Source organism: Canis lupus, chromosome 5, assembly GCF_011100685.1.
Source record: "Canis lupus familiaris isolate Mischka breed German Shepherd chromosome 5, alternate assembly UU_Cfam_GSD_1.0, whole genome shotgun sequence".
In the NCBI taxonomy this organism is placed as follows: domain Eukaryota; kingdom Metazoa; phylum Chordata; class Mammalia; order Carnivora; family Canidae; genus Canis; species Canis lupus.
Genome location: NC_049226.1, coordinates 81,814,920 through 81,829,815, shown reverse-complemented (window position 1 = coordinate 81,829,815; position 14,896 = coordinate 81,814,920). Strand labels below are relative to the sequence as shown.

Here is a 14,896-nt window from a genome sequence, read left to right as displayed (position 1 = left end):
TTTTTTATTTTAGAGACCTAGGCAGAGGGAGAAGCAGGCTCCAGTGCAAGGAGCCTGATGTGGGACTCAATCCCTGGAATCTGGGATCACGCCCTGAGCCAAAGGCAAATGCTCAACTGCTGAGCCACCCAGATGTCCCAATAAGTAAAATCTTAAAAAAAAAAGAAAAGAAAGGAAAAGAAAACAATATGATTTTGTTCCCCCCTCCCCAATAATTTGTGACTGTGCAAATGCCCAAGGGAGAGACCTTCTTGAGACAGGTGTCTACATGATCATAGCATGAGATACTAAGCTGTGCTGTGAAGTGGGAGTGCTATAGGGTTCAGGGAGGGAGAGCTCAGTGAGGGACTGGCTGGTATATTTGAAGAAGATTTTACAGAGGAAGTGGTGAGTGAGCTAGACCTTGAAAGCGAGAGTTGCTGTTGGCTGTGGCAGCTGGAAGAGTAAAGGACACTTCTTCTAAGTGTATATATGGCACCAGTAAGGAGAGAGTTTCTGGCTGAAGAAGAGAGCGCAAAATGGGTAGGGGTAGGTAGAGGTGGCTTGGAAGATCAGCCCCAAGGATTTGGTAATAATGTTTGGGGTTCACATAAAAGTTCTATTTTTGGAGGCTTGTGACAGTACTTAGCCACATCACTGTAGAACCCCTTGAGGCCTGTAGAACCCCTTGAGAACCCCTATTCTGTTCTTGTGTCCTCCTGGTAGGTCAGAGAAGTCCCTATTTAGCAGGGTAAGATGCTGGGACCCTCAGCACAGGGCTTGGATATCATTGAAGCCCACAAGGAGCTGGGCCCTAAAGCCGGCAGCACAGACAGGAGCCTAGGGAATGCCCAGGCAAGCTTACTTCTCCATGGACCTCAGTGAGAATTGGGAGGTTTGGATAGAAATGCAGAGGATGGTGGGGGAGGTTGCCTCTCTCAACCAGTTTCCTCATCTAAAAACAGGAATAGGGTTGTCTATATTTTGGGGTTGTGGGAATTAATTGAGAGGATGTATATGAAATTGTCAGGTACTTACACGTAAAACATTGTAATTCCTAGGTGACTTGCCACCTGCATTCAAATTCACCTCATTTGTTGATGGGCCTCTCTTGTGGCCATGGAAATGTTTTATGCCTTGGATGGTTTGGAACATTGGGAGTCTGAGTGGGAAAAAGTGGGTGAAGTCCATTATTCCTGGGCCTGGGGGCAATTTCCAAAAAATGATTCTGGCTGTTAGAATTTAAGAATGTGTTAATGCATGCGTTTGTATCTTTACTTGTCCACAGTGATGAGCGGATGGTGGATGTCCCTCCATTGCTTATTCTTCTGGTTCTGACTGATCTATTGGCCCCTTTGCTTTAGGCAGATAGGGCAGATGTGATGCTTTCTACAAGGTGAGATTGGGTCACATGCCCTCAGCTCAAGCCTGTCAGTGATGTTATGTTTTTCCTTCTAGGTCTGCTGACATTTGTGAACTGTGCTTATGTCAAGTGGGGCACACGTGTTCAGGACACATTCACTTATGCCAAGGTCCTAGCGCTCATTGCCATCATTGTCATGGGTCTCGTTAAACTGTGCCAGGGTAAGATGGGCCTGGGCTGGGAAGGAGGGTGGGTGACTCTGGGAGTTTGCATGGATTTCCTAAGGAGGACATAGGGAATCTTGGCTTTACTGATTAGCTCTTTTTATGTGTATCCTGGACTATCAGTGAGAGTGAGACATCTGTTCCTGAGCTTCTTGGGCCAGGCTGGCTTGGCCAACTGAACAGTCCCTCCCTAGGGCTGCTTTCCCTTTGTGGAGGCTGGGAACATTGCAAGAAGGCAGCTGGAAGCCTAGGAGTTTTTGAAACCTGGATCATGTATAATTGGGTCATAAGTGTAGTTGATGGGGATAGAGTGAGCCCTGCTCTTGCCCTGTTTTTGGTCTGTGACTGCCATGCAGTGAGTAGGAAGACCTGGCCATCCTTGAGAGGAATGGGAAGGAAGGTATGGAATGTAGAAATGAGTGGTTATTTTGCAGCCTTTACTTTTCATCTGAATTTGCTTCTATTTAACATTCGGTCTCAAAGTCAACTCTCAGGAAAATATTAAAATAGTATGAAGTTGGCACTGACTTTCCTGCATGTTGGCCTTAGGAAGCTTTTCATTCCTGAATCAAAGTAGACTGGCAATGAGGGTAGACAAGATTTCCCGAGCTCTTAGGGAAATCCCTAAGGTATTTTTGGCTAAGGGGATCTCAATCACTTACTTAACAACCTAGTTTTATAGATTGTCTCTAAACTCAGCCGTGTTTATATTTACTGGGGAGGGGGCTGAGGCTCCCCCATCTCAGATCCATTGGATTAAACACTGATTGGTTCGGGAGTTCAGAAAGCTCTGTTTTTAAGTGCCTTGAGTGATTCTTAGGCAGCTGGTCCAGTACCTTAGTGCACATGTACCAAGTTACTACAGCCAGCCACCTTGATGTCCATGAGTCTCAGGAACATCTTGGGGTCAAATTGGGTAGATAAGTTATCCTTATACCAAGATCTATGCCTGAGGAAACCACTCCTGTATATGATGACTGACACGGGACATAAAAACCTCTATTTTCCCTTCTCTTGCTGCATATCCAGCCCTTTTTGACACATTGAAGGACTAGGTCTACTTTTTGCAGGGGGTGACAGCAGGCTTCCTTAGAAGTCTGGATCTTGTTAAAAACCTCCAGTGTGTCCAAAAGGTCTCTCTGCTGGGCCAGGCAGGTGCTGCCTCCTCAGCTTTCTAGTGTATGGTCTCCAGAGGCCTCCAAGGAGAATGACTGGTGCCTAGGCTGTCTCCCTAAGGGAGGAAGTGGCCCAGGCCTACCCCTGGCCTAATGAGAGATAAGAAGACCCCAGTTCATACATAGCCTGTGATTTCCTGCCACATGTAATCACAGCTTCTGCAAGTAGAGCAACGGAGTTCTTTTCATGAGAATGGGAAAACTATTTGACCCAAATTGTGCATTGGTTTTGGCCACAAGAGATAGTTCCACAGGAAGGTCTAATTGTTAATTAAAAATGCTTCCTTTATGTGAAACAGGGTTCTTTCTAAAAAAAGGAGGAAGATCTCTGGCCTACTGTGAGGACACTGCAAATTTATTAGAGCTTTTCTGGAAATGGTATTATCACTTCAGAAGGCAACCAGGAATGCCTTTGTTTTTCTAAGATTGCATAGGTTTGTTAGAGGAATATGCACTTTCTTGACGGAGTGGGTGGGGTGATAAAGTATAGAGATGGCTGATGGTTGTTCTTTTGATGTTAAATTATGTTTTTTTTTCTTCCCTCTTCCCACTTGCTTTTCCTTTTTTTTCTTGACCCTCCTTTCTTTCCCCATCTTTGCTTCCTTTTTCTTACTGCCTCTCCCTGTTCCTCCTCTTCTCCTTATACCTACTATGTCTCTTTTCTTTCTTCTTCCTCTTTCTTCTCCCTGAACTCTTTCCCCTACTTACCTTTGTCCCCACAGGACACTCTGAGCACTTTCAAGACGCCTTTGAGGGTTCCTCCTGGGACATGGGAGACCTCTCTCTCGCCCTCTACTCTGCCCTCTTCTCTTACTCAGGTTGGGACACCCTTAATTTTGTAACAGAAGAAATCAAAAACCCAGAAAGGTAACGGTGGGATCACACTCTCACTTCCCAACTTGGCTGGAACTCCTCCTGCTCATAGTGGGCACACTTGCCTTCTTTCTTCCCCTTTCTCTTTCTCTCATCCTTTCTTCTCCCTACTCCTCCTTCTCTAGCTCGGAGGGATAAGGGGCTAGGTTGGGGATGAGTGAAGGAGGGAAAGCCCCTTGCTATTCACACTCAGGTTTACACTGGAGGATTCCCAAGGTCTTTGCTCAAGAAGAGGTCTTCCAGGACAGCCCCGGTGGCGCAGCCTGCAGCCTGGGGTGTGATCCTGGAGACCCAGGATCGAGTCCCACATCAGGCTCCTGCATGGAGCCTGCTTCTCCCTCTGCCTGTGTCTCTGCCTCTCTCTCTGTGTGTCTATGAATAAATAAATAAAATCTTAAAAAAAAAAAAAAAAGAAAAGAAGAGGTCTTCCATTTAGCAGTGGCTGATCCAGCGGGGGCTAAAGTGTTAGAACCTCATACTCTGGTGCTGACACTGAAGCCTGGGAAGCCAGAAGCTTATTTTGGGCAGCCAGGTCCCCAGCCTGGCTTCCAGTCCCTGGAGGACACTGCTCCTCCTTCAGTGGGACTCATGAGTCCTATTGTGGCAAGGATCAAATATTGATCCCCAGCTATCTTCACAGAGAAGGGTCTCTCTCTCTCTCTCTCTCGTTTCTTAGCAGAAAGGGGCATGGGATTCATACCCACCTTAGACAATGTGGGAAAGAGGAGCCTGCCTCAAAGACTTAGAGTCAGGGAACTGCTAAATTTCAGAAAAGTCCCTGGGTGAACTCTGACTCCAAAAAGAGTTGATTCTAGGTAGTCCTGTCTCACTTGTCCTGACAGAAATTTGCCCCTGGCCATTGGGATTTCTATGCCAATTGTGACGCTCATCTACATCCTGACCAATGTGGCCTATTACACAGTGCTGAGCATTTCAGATGTCCTTGACAGTGATGCTGTGGCTGTGGTGAGTCCCTATTTGCTTGTCATCTTATGATACTGTATGGCTCAATCTCTTTCTGCAGCCACTCCAGCTCTGAAGGGTGAGATGATGGGTCTAGGCCAGAGAGTGGGCTGCTCAGTAGTGATGGTGTTTGTCCTGAAAGCATAGGTATAGGAGGCTTATGAAATCCTGGTCTGTGCTGAGTGACTTCTGTGCTCTTTCCCTAGACATTTGCTGACCAGACATTTGGCATGTTCAGCTGGACCATTCCCATTGCCGTTGCCCTGTCCTGCTTTGGGGGCCTCAATGCATCTATCTTTGCTTCCTCAAGGTAATGTATTTCTGCTTTACCAATAACAGATTGCAATATTTAATCTTCTGAGGATATAGGTGAGCCCATAAGAGCCCTTCTTACCTCTTTTGGATGTATAGGGTGTGTATGTGTGTGTGTGTACACTTGTGTGCATGAGTATTTCGGCCTTTGTGCTGACATTTGTGTGCTTGAAGCTCACACTTCCATCTGAGGTGAGAACAGATTGGTTAGAAGTGGAGGGAAGGAAGGTTATAGCCTGGAGTAGAGACCCTGTCAGGGACCATACTCTAGGCTCCTTGTGGGTTATACTGTAGGCTCAGGACTCCTTCCTTTAAAAGATTATTAGTGATCACTTGCTGTATACCAGGTATTGGTACAGGGTGACCCTGCCCTTCACTTCACAGATATCACTGAAGCTGATAGGTAGGCTCTGCTCTCCTCTCTGTGTAGAGACTTACCTATAAGAGCATTTTTCCTTCCTGTTGTTTCAGAGAAAGGAGTAGTTCCGCTTTTCCAGGCTGACCCTGCTAGCTGGTTGGTCTCAGGGCTCCAGCACCATCCCTCTTCTTAGCACTTTGCTTCATCATTTGGCCCTTCTCTTTGGTGGATGTTCATTTGGGAAGCAGCTCTGCACAAGCTTCATCTCTGCTCAGTGAAGTCACAAAACAGCTTTTCTCATCTCTCTTCTTCCTTACTGGATACACTTCTTGAGGGAATGGTCTGCATTTTGACTGCCACTTATTGTTCTAGCCATTATACTTTGACTTCTGCTACCTAAAAAATATTCTTAAGTGTATTGGTGACTTCCTTCTTAGCCTGCTTTTAGTTCTTATTCTTATGGACTCCTATAGCAAGTGATGCTTACTACCCTCTACTTCTGAAACTACTCCTGTGACTCTGTGACACTCTGGTATTTGAAAGGAAGCCTTCTTTCCTGATTTCTCTTCCACTCACCCTATACACGTTGCTGTCCCTAGGGCTGGGAGTATAACAGGCATTCAGTAAATATTTTCTACATGAGGAACACCTGATAGCTCAGCGGTTGAGCGTCTGCCTTTGGCTCAGGGAGTGATCCTGGAGTCCCGGGATTGAGTCCCACATTGGGCTTCCTGCATGGAGCCTGCTTCTCCCTTTGCCTGTGTCTCTGCCTCTCTTTCTCTCTCTTGAATAAATAGATAAAATCTTGAAAAAAAAATATCTTCTGCATGAACAGGTAGAGGATGAATTAGTAAAAGAAATAATATTTTGTCCTATTTCTTTTCTTACTGGTTTTGACACCCCAGTCCAGGTACTTGGGGCCTCCCTACAGAGAGCAATAGAGCGATCAGTCCTGGAAAATAGTATGGTGTCCTCTTCCTTTACTTCAAGCTGATGTGGCCAAGGTTGCACTGAGTGTGACTCTTCACAAGTTACCCCACCCAAAGATGGTGTTTCCCATAACCTCACCCTTACTGATGCCCAAGATATTCTATTTTTTTAAATATTTTATTTATTTATTTATTTGACAGAGAGAGAGAGTGTGCACACAAGCAGGGGGTATGGGTAGGCAGAGGGAGAGGAGGGAGAGTAGGCTCCTTGCTGAGTAAGGATCTTGACATAGGGCTCGATCCCCAGACCCTGGGATCATGAGCTGAGCCAAAGGCAGATGCTTAACTAACTTAGCCACTCAGGCGCTGTGCCCAAGACATTCTAATTGGCTCTGCCAAACTTAAAATACTTACACAGTAGGTGCCTTTTAACCTCACTCAGCTATACTGTGGGATTGACAGTTTGGCACCCCAAACTGGGTTTTGAGGGTGGGGATAGAGGATTCAGAGAGTAAGAGTCTGGACATGAAGGGGACTGCAGTGATGTTGAGGTAATGCACAATTGTTTCTGTGTTAACTTCTCACTTTTTCTTTGTTGCCTATGTAGTTGTCTTTGGTTTTGTACTAGACACTTTTGTTGTACCTGCATAGTATCTCCTAGCATCCCCTCTACCCTATTTCTTCTCTACCTAGTACAGATTATTAACCTGTGTGAGCCAACTCCCACCATCTTGCCCTGTGACCTTTCCAGATGCTATCATCAACTCCTGTGGCTCCACCTAGATGGCTCACAAGTATCTAAATGCACTCCACTTATGCTTTGTCTTTAGTTGTGATATTATGTGTTGCCAGTTCTCCTTCCTTGACCTCTTTGTTTTTCCCTTGGTGTTCACCCTCTTCTCCCAGCTCACACATGTACACATGTGCACACACATAGACACACACTCAAAGGACCACCAAATTTTTTTTTTTTAAGAATGTATTTATTGGGATCCCTGGGTGGCGCAGCGGTTTGGCGCCTGCCTTTGGCCCAGGGCGCGATCCTGGAGACCCGGGATCGAATCCCACGTCGGGCTCCCGGTGCATGGAGCCTGCTTCTCCCTCTGCCTATGTCTCTGCCTCTCTCTCTCTCTCTCTCTCTCTCTGTGTGTGACTATCATAAAAAAAAAAAAAAAAAAAAAAAAAAGTCCAAATACCTTTAAAAAAAAAAAAAGAATGTATTTTTTTATTCATGAGAGACATGGAGAGACAGAGGCAGAGACACAGGCAGAGTGAGAAGCAGGCTCCATGCAGGGAGCCTAATGTGGGACTCGATCCTGGGACTCCAGGATCACGACCTGGGCCGAAGGAAGGTGCTCAACCGCTGAGCCACCCAGGTGTCCCAGGATCACCAAATTTGATTGAGGTGGTCATATCTCTCTTGTTCTCTCTTCAGCCACGGTGTCTACCCTCATTCAGGCCTCCTCTCTGATGGGATAGTTATCGCAAATTACTTTCTTTTTAGATTTATTTATTTGACAAGTGGGGGAGGAGCAGAGGAAGAGGGAGAGTCCCAAGCTGACTCTGCTGAGCATGGAGCATGACGTGGGGCTTGACCCCATAACCCTAAGATCATGACCTGAGCCCAAATCAAGAGTTGGAGGCTTAACCGACTGTGTTACTCAGGCACCCCACAGACTACTTTCTTATCTGGCCTTCTTTCTATACCCTAGCCTCTCCCTGCTTTAGTTGGCCTCCATGATGCCACCAGAGTCTCTGTCAAATCCTGTGAGGCCTTTACTTCAAAGCCACAACAGACTGTCAGTGTTTGTTCAGACTCCATAGCATGGCCTCATGTGTAGGTTATTCTCAGCTGTCTCCTCATGCACCTTATCCTGGGACTGTAGGCATTCTGGTACTGACCTCAGGAAGCTCACCCTCTTTCATTCCTTAAGCCTCTTTTGCCTTTGCCAATGGTGGTTTCCACCCACCTGCTCACCTTCTGGCAAACTCCAGTTCTTCTTCCCAGCCCAGATGTGGTCATCTCTTGTGAAGTTTTTTGTTCTCTCAGCCCACTGCCAAGCCTGTTGAGTGCTTTGTACTTCATGATGATGCTGACTACTCTAGATGGTAGTTCATTTCTCTCTTGCTTTGCTTCTCAATCAGTTGGGCTCTTTCCCTAAAGAGAGGAAACCTGGGTTATCTCTAAGCCCCTGGGCTTATCCTGGCCTATCATATATCAGGAGCTCAGGGAAGATATATAGAGAGCACAACAGAAGGCTGGCTGCCCTTCTTTAAAAAGCCATTGTGTTAAGTATGAAATCTGTGGGGTGTTAGAGTGGAGGTACCTCTGATGGAGTGGATTGGGGTGGCAGTGAGCGATGGCCGGGTGAGGCATCCATTGGGTGATGGTGGGTTTCATAGCTGAGGGGCTGGGGGGTGTCTGTGGCCAATAGTAGGGTAGGGCATTCCTGGATAATGTTGAAGTACAAATGGTTGGAAGTTGGAGACATCTATGGGTAAAGTTGAGGGGTGAAGGTGGGGGTTAGGCATGTATAGAGAATATGGGATGGTCCTGAGAGACTGCCTCCTAGCTCTAGAGCTCTGAGCGTAGTTTGTCCAAGTGAGGAGTGTGGCTACATGGCCAAATGAAAGGATCATCCTGACACTTCTTATCTTTCTAGGTTGTTCTTCGTGGGCTCCCGTGAGGGCCACCTCCCAGACCTTCTGTCCATGATCCACATTGAGCGTTTTACACCCATTCCTGCTTTACTGTTCAATGTAAGCTCTGCTGGGGGAGTGTGGAGAATTGTAGAATCTCTCCTGGCTTTATGAGAAGACTGTGGGTGGGGAGGTATACTAGGTTTTATTTTTTATTTTTTTATTTTTTTAAAGATTTTATTTATTTATTTCTGAGAATACACAGAGAGGAGAGAGAGAAGCAGAGACACAGGCAGAGGAAGAAGCAGGCACCATGCAGGGAGCCTGACGTGGGACTCGATCCTGGGTCTCCAGGATCAGGCCCTGGGCCAAAGGCAGTGCTAAACTGCTTGAGCCACCTGGGCTGCCCTATACTAGGTTTTTAAGCTACTTCCCATCCTCTCAGTGTTTCTTAAATTTTTTAAAAATATAAAACAGTTATATGAGGGAGGGCAAATGGTACAAAAAATATAAAATTATAAAATTTGTGGGATTATTTTTATTTTTGAAAGATTTTATTTATGTATTTATTTATTGTATGACTGGAAGAGGGGAAGAAGGAGAGAGAATCTTTTTTTTTTTTTTTAAAGATTTATTTATTTATTTATTCATGAGAAACACAGAGAGAGAGAGGCAGAGACACAGGCAGAGGGAGAAGCAGGCTCCATGCAAGGAGCCTGATGTGGGACTCGATCCCAGGTCTCCAGGATCACACCCTGGGCTGCAGGTGGCGCTAAACTGCTGCGCCACCGGGGCTGCCCAGGAGAGAGAATCAATCTTAAGCTGACTCTGCGCCGAGCACAGAGCTGGATGCAGGGCCCAATCTCATGTCCCTGAGATCAAGACTGAGCCAAAATCAAGAATTGGATGCTTAACTGACTGAGCCATGTAGGCACCCCTAATTTTTTTTTAAGTAGGCTCTAAGCCTAATGTGGGGCCAGAACTCATGATCCTGATATTAAGAGTCACACATTCCACCATCTGAGCCAGCCAGGTGCTCCTCCTGTTTTAAAAATTTTAATTAAATCATATTTAGAAAAGCCAGGGCAGTTGTATACAAACTACCTAGGGACTTCTATTCATGTTATACACTTTATAGATTTTTTTTTTTAAGATTTTAAGTAATCTCTATACCTAACATGGGGCTTGAACTTACAACCCTGATATCAAGAGTTGCACACTCCACTAGGTGAGCAGCCAGGTGCCTTTAGTTTTATATATAGTAGATGGTGCTTCATGTTCCAAGTGAATGATACATACCCCTTATAGTATCAGCAGCTCAACTCTTCCTCCCCATCAGCATCAAGCTTCATTATTTAGCTCTGTACTGAATTTCTTTTGATTTTTAAAGATTTTATTTATTCATGAGAGACAGAGAGAGGCAGAGACACAGGCAGAGGGGAAGCAGGCTCCATGCGGGGAGCCCGATATGGGACTCGATCCCAGGTCTCCAGGATCACGCCCCGGGCTGAAGGCAGACGCTCAACCGAGCCACTCAGCCATCCCCCCCCCCCGCCTTTTTTTTTAAAGATTTTATTTTGAGGATACTTTTTTTTTTTTTCTTTTGAGTATACTTTAGTTTCTTCTTACCCCTGGAATTTTCCTGGCAATTATCACATTTGTATTTTTATATTTGTTTTTGTGAACTTTGTTATTTTGTCAAAATAACAAGAATCCTTTCAGTATATTGATTGGGATACCATTGAATTTGTAAATTTAGGGGAGATGTGACATCTTTTAATCATCTACTGCCCCAGTTTCCCCGATACAGTCCCCCATCTCTCCCCAGAATGGGCCCTTTTAAAGTCCTTTGTTGATGATCTGGGTGAGAGAGGATGAGGTGGGGGAACTCCATATTCTGAAGTGAGTAAATCTGGGATCCCTGGGTGGCTCAGCGGTTTAGCGCCTGCCTTTGGCCCAGGGCGTGATCCTGGAGACCCGGGATTGAGTCCCACGTCGGGCTCCCGGTGCATGGAGCCTGCTTCTCCCTCTGCCTGTGTCTCTCATGGATAAATAAATAAAATCTTAAAAAAAAAAAAAAATGAAGTGAGTAAATCTGATCACGCCACTGCACTCTAGTCCCTTTGTCTCCTAGGACTCTGGTCCCACTGGGCAAACTCTGCCATATGTTTCTTAACAAGTATGGATCCATTTCGTCAGTCTGCATTTCTAAGACCCCAGGACAGTGAGGTGTTTCTGGAGGCATTTACTCTGTTTGTATGCCAGGTAGTTGGGACTCAGGAGTAATGGTCTCCAGAGGGTGGTGTGATTCATGTTGAGGTTGGTGCATCGAAGTGAGGAGGGCCTCACTCTCTGCTATCAAAAGGGGAAAGGAGTCTGGCTTGTTCTTGCAGTGCTTGCAAGAAGATGGGAGGCACTGTGTGTAGGAAGGGACCCCAACAGGAGAGGGAGAGATGCCACCTTGAAGGTTAATGCAGAGAACAGGCATATCTGATGCCAAGGGGTCACTGAAAAGAACTGGAGGTAACCTGGTAAGCTAACTCAGCAGTGAGTGACAGATCTGGTGCTGATGGCTGGGTTGTTGGTCTCTTGGGATGGCCGGGTGGTGACAATGCCCACTCCTCCTTCCCATCCTTTCCCCCTCCAGTGTACCATGACACTCATCTACCTCACTGTGGAAGATGTTTTCCTGCTCATCAACTACTTCAGCTTCAGCTACTGGTTCTTCGTGGGCCTGTCTGTTGCTGGACAGCTCTATCTTCGCTGGAAGGAGCCCGAGCGGCCCCGGCCTCTCAAGGTCAGTGACTCTGGACAGAGTAGGAGGGGTGGGCCATCTCCCCAAGGTGACTCTCTGTACCTTGTTCCCCAATAGCACTTTACCTAATAACTCATCTCCTTCCATTTCAGCTGAGCCTGTTTTTCCCCATCATGTTCTGCATATGCTCCTTGTTTCTGGTGATTGTGCCTCTGTTTGGTGACACCATTAATTCCCTTATTGGCATCGCGATTGCCCTCTCTGGGGTTCCTGTCTACTTCGTGGGTGTTTACCTACCTGAGTCCCAGAGGCCAGCCCTTATTCGGAATGTCCTGGGTGAGCTTCTTTGCCCATTACTCATGGCCTGTGTGGATATGTGTGTATGTGTACAGATGTGTGCAGAGGTGGGAGTGGTGGTTAACGGCTTCCCCTATACTAGTGATGTGCTGGAGACCATGAGACCTGGTTGCTCCACATGACTTCTCCCCTTTCGATCTTGACGTGAGCATTTTAGTTCTAACTTTAGAGTCCTATTTTAACCCCAAAGGGGTTAAAACACTCCCTTTGGAAAGTGCAATCCATATGGGAAGATGAGGAGTCATGCATCCTTTTCTGATTGGGCACAAAATGAAGGACAGTGAGGCTTGCTGGGGGGTGGGGGGCGGTAAGAGGCAAAACCTGGCATAGGATGCCCAAGGGACAGATGGGAGGGAGTCCAGATATGCTTTAATCAACTTTGGGGTATTCATACTGAGGTTGTAGCTGTCAGCTTGCTGACTTCTGTTCTCTATTTTCATTTAGCTGCTGTCACCAAAGTCACCCAGCAGCTTTGCTTTTGTGTCCTGACTGAGCTTGATGTAGCTGAAGAAAAAAAGGTTGAGAGGAAAGCTGACTAGAGGCCAGAGGTGATGTCCCTTGAGGCCTGGAAGGCCAGCCAGAGCCACCAAAGTCCAGATGACAAGACTGTGCAGGCCCAACCCTCTTTCTCTAAAGGAGCCTGTTGGCCCATATTATATAAGGGGGGCTCAGGGCTGATGGCCTGCTCTGATGGTTACTCTAACTGGTAAGCTATGGGAGGAGACTCAGGGTCTGAGACCAGCCTGAAGGTGAGAACTTTATAGAGGGTGGTGGTGGGGAGGGCTTGAAGTCAGGGGAATAGTTGTTTAGTTTTGTTCTTGGTGAACTTGGTATAGCTTACCAAACACTCAGCAAACTGTACTGGGGCAAGAGAAAGTGCTAGGTCAATAGCTGTGGCTGGTGGTTCTGAATTTGATATTTGAATCAGGAGCCTCTACAAAGGGGCTGCTTTATGGGAGCCCCTCTGATCAGGTCCAAGCACCTGACTTTAGAGGCCTGAAATGCTACCATTTCCTTCTCTGACTCAAAATCTTTCCCTGGGAAGATAGTGGTATTTCATTATTTATTGATATTATTTAATCCAGAATACCAGTTCTAACAGAGCATTGGTGTTCATTCATCTACAGGCTGCAATAGGCTGATTGTGTTTAAAAACTCAAAGTACCCCAAACTGAGTCCCTCTGCTCTTAGGAGGGGTCTCTGTGTGGTGGTGGGCCAGCCTCTGACCACAGATTTTTTTGCTTGGTTTTAACACAATCTTCTGTTGAGTCTTAGCTGCAAAGGTGAACTTCAAACATATATATATATATTTTTTTAAACTCATGTATTGGTTACACTTTAGTTAGTAAGTCACAGATTACACGTACCTGGCTCAAATCAGCAAGGACAAATGAAAAAATTCATGAGTCAGAAGTCTGGTAATACTATTTTGAAGGATAATCCTTTGTTTTACTTGAGACCTTAGGTCTTTGTCTTAGATGACAGAAGGTAGATCTCTGGTTTCTGGTATGAACTTTAAGAGGACATAAACTGTTTTAGAGTTCAAGTGTATTACCAGAATTCTCAGCTGTCAATGGCTTAGAGAACATCTCATGGACCCAAGCAACCAAATAGCTTGTTTCTCTCTGTAAGGGCTGGTTTGAGGGACTGCTGTGCAGACCCACACAAGCCCACTTTGGTGCTAGAAGTGGTCATTTTCCTTTTCCCAAAACCTCACACGAGACTGCATCCTCCTCTTCTGTCCCTGACACTGGGCTTTGTTTATACTCTGAACTGTCTTGGTGTGGATCATCAGGATAATGCATTCCTGTCCTGTCTGCCTCCCCTTGTGGGAGGTCTGGTGGGCCTGCAGTCTCAGGAAGAGCTTGGTACTTATGTGGACTTCTATTTTCTCTCTGTGGAGATCAGAGAAGACCTTGGGGGGAAAAACTACTTCAACCTCAATCTGGCTCCTCAGCAGACTGCATGAGTGGATGCAACTAATTCTGGTGCTCAGGGTGTACTTTAGCATCCAGGTCAGGCCAGAGCAGGTTTGGCCTAATGGATGTTCCCTCATGGGCAGCTATGGTTGCAGGGGACTGTACAGCTGTCCTGTGAAGCCTCCAGACATTGTCATCCTGGATCCAGAGGAACCTGCTGACTTGGCTAATCCCATGCCTGGACTTCTTATCCTTTCGTTTGAGAACTGGTCAGTGGTAAAGACAAAACTATGAGGCAAGCTGCCTTTCTAATCATCTTTTCCATCAAATGGCCTCCGTTGAAGCCTGGGGAGTAACTTTGGTCATACTTGCTCAATGAAGACAATTTAGGGAAGCATGATCACAGCTGCCTCCGGTTCAGGATACACATGGATGAGAAAATGGGGGGACATTCCTACTGTCACGGGTTGGGGATTTGTACAGCAAATTCCTTCCTGGCAATAGGGAGTCTTGTGCAAAGGCTGACTTGCCTAAACTATGTAAACATGACTCTTGTCTGAGCCAAGATGGCATCTATCCCAGGGATCCTCTGGAGCTAATCCTTTAAGCAGAGTATGCTTGTCTTGAGGATTCCTGACCCAGGTTTTAGCTATCTCCACTGAAGTAAATGACCAGCTAATCCCAGGAACTTGCTGCCCCCCAGTGGCTCCTGGGAGGAAGCATGGGCCTCACACCCCAAGTGCCCCAATGCAAGCTTAGTGAGCCATGTCATCCCCCTCTCATTACTGGATGGCAATCGCATTCTTCCCCTCTGTGCTGGATACAGTCTTTACCCAGGAACTGTTTTGTCGGAAGGAAGCCAGAGACGCCCTACAGCACTCAAGCTTCATGGTGGAATTAAATTTCTGCAAGGTCTTTGTTGTTTGTCTCCTTCAATCCTTCTCCTGGTGTGTTAATCCCCTTTTCAGTAGGTACAGTATGTGAAATTTTCAGTCCTTTAATGTTTGCAAACCTTAATGAGTACATAAACAGCAGTGAGCACATTAAAA

The 14,896-nt window shown here is 46.2% G+C and overlaps 1 protein-coding gene across 6 annotated transcripts in view; it reads left to right on the top strand.

The window, feature by feature from the left end:
- Positions 1 to 14,896, top strand: part of SLC7A6 (solute carrier family 7 member 6) — a 38,002-nt gene extending 23,106 nt beyond the window's left edge. For all 6 annotated transcript variants that reach the window (XM_038538518.1, XM_038538521.1, XM_038538516.1 and 3 more), the window contains 8 exons: positions 1,438 to 1,563; positions 3,464 to 3,608; positions 4,457 to 4,580; positions 4,784 to 4,887; positions 8,840 to 8,936; positions 11,464 to 11,613; positions 11,724 to 11,907; positions 12,373 to 14,896. In XM_038538518.1, coding sequence (XP_038394446.1) covers positions 1,438 to 1,563; positions 3,464 to 3,608; positions 4,457 to 4,580; positions 4,784 to 4,887; positions 8,840 to 8,936; positions 11,464 to 11,613; positions 11,724 to 11,907; positions 12,373 to 12,467 — 1,025 coding nt within the window. In that variant the 3' untranslated portion in view covers positions 12,468 to 14,896. The remainder of the gene's footprint in view (positions 1 to 1,437; positions 1,564 to 3,463; positions 3,609 to 4,456; positions 4,581 to 4,783; positions 4,888 to 8,839; positions 8,937 to 11,463; positions 11,614 to 11,723; positions 11,908 to 12,372) is intronic.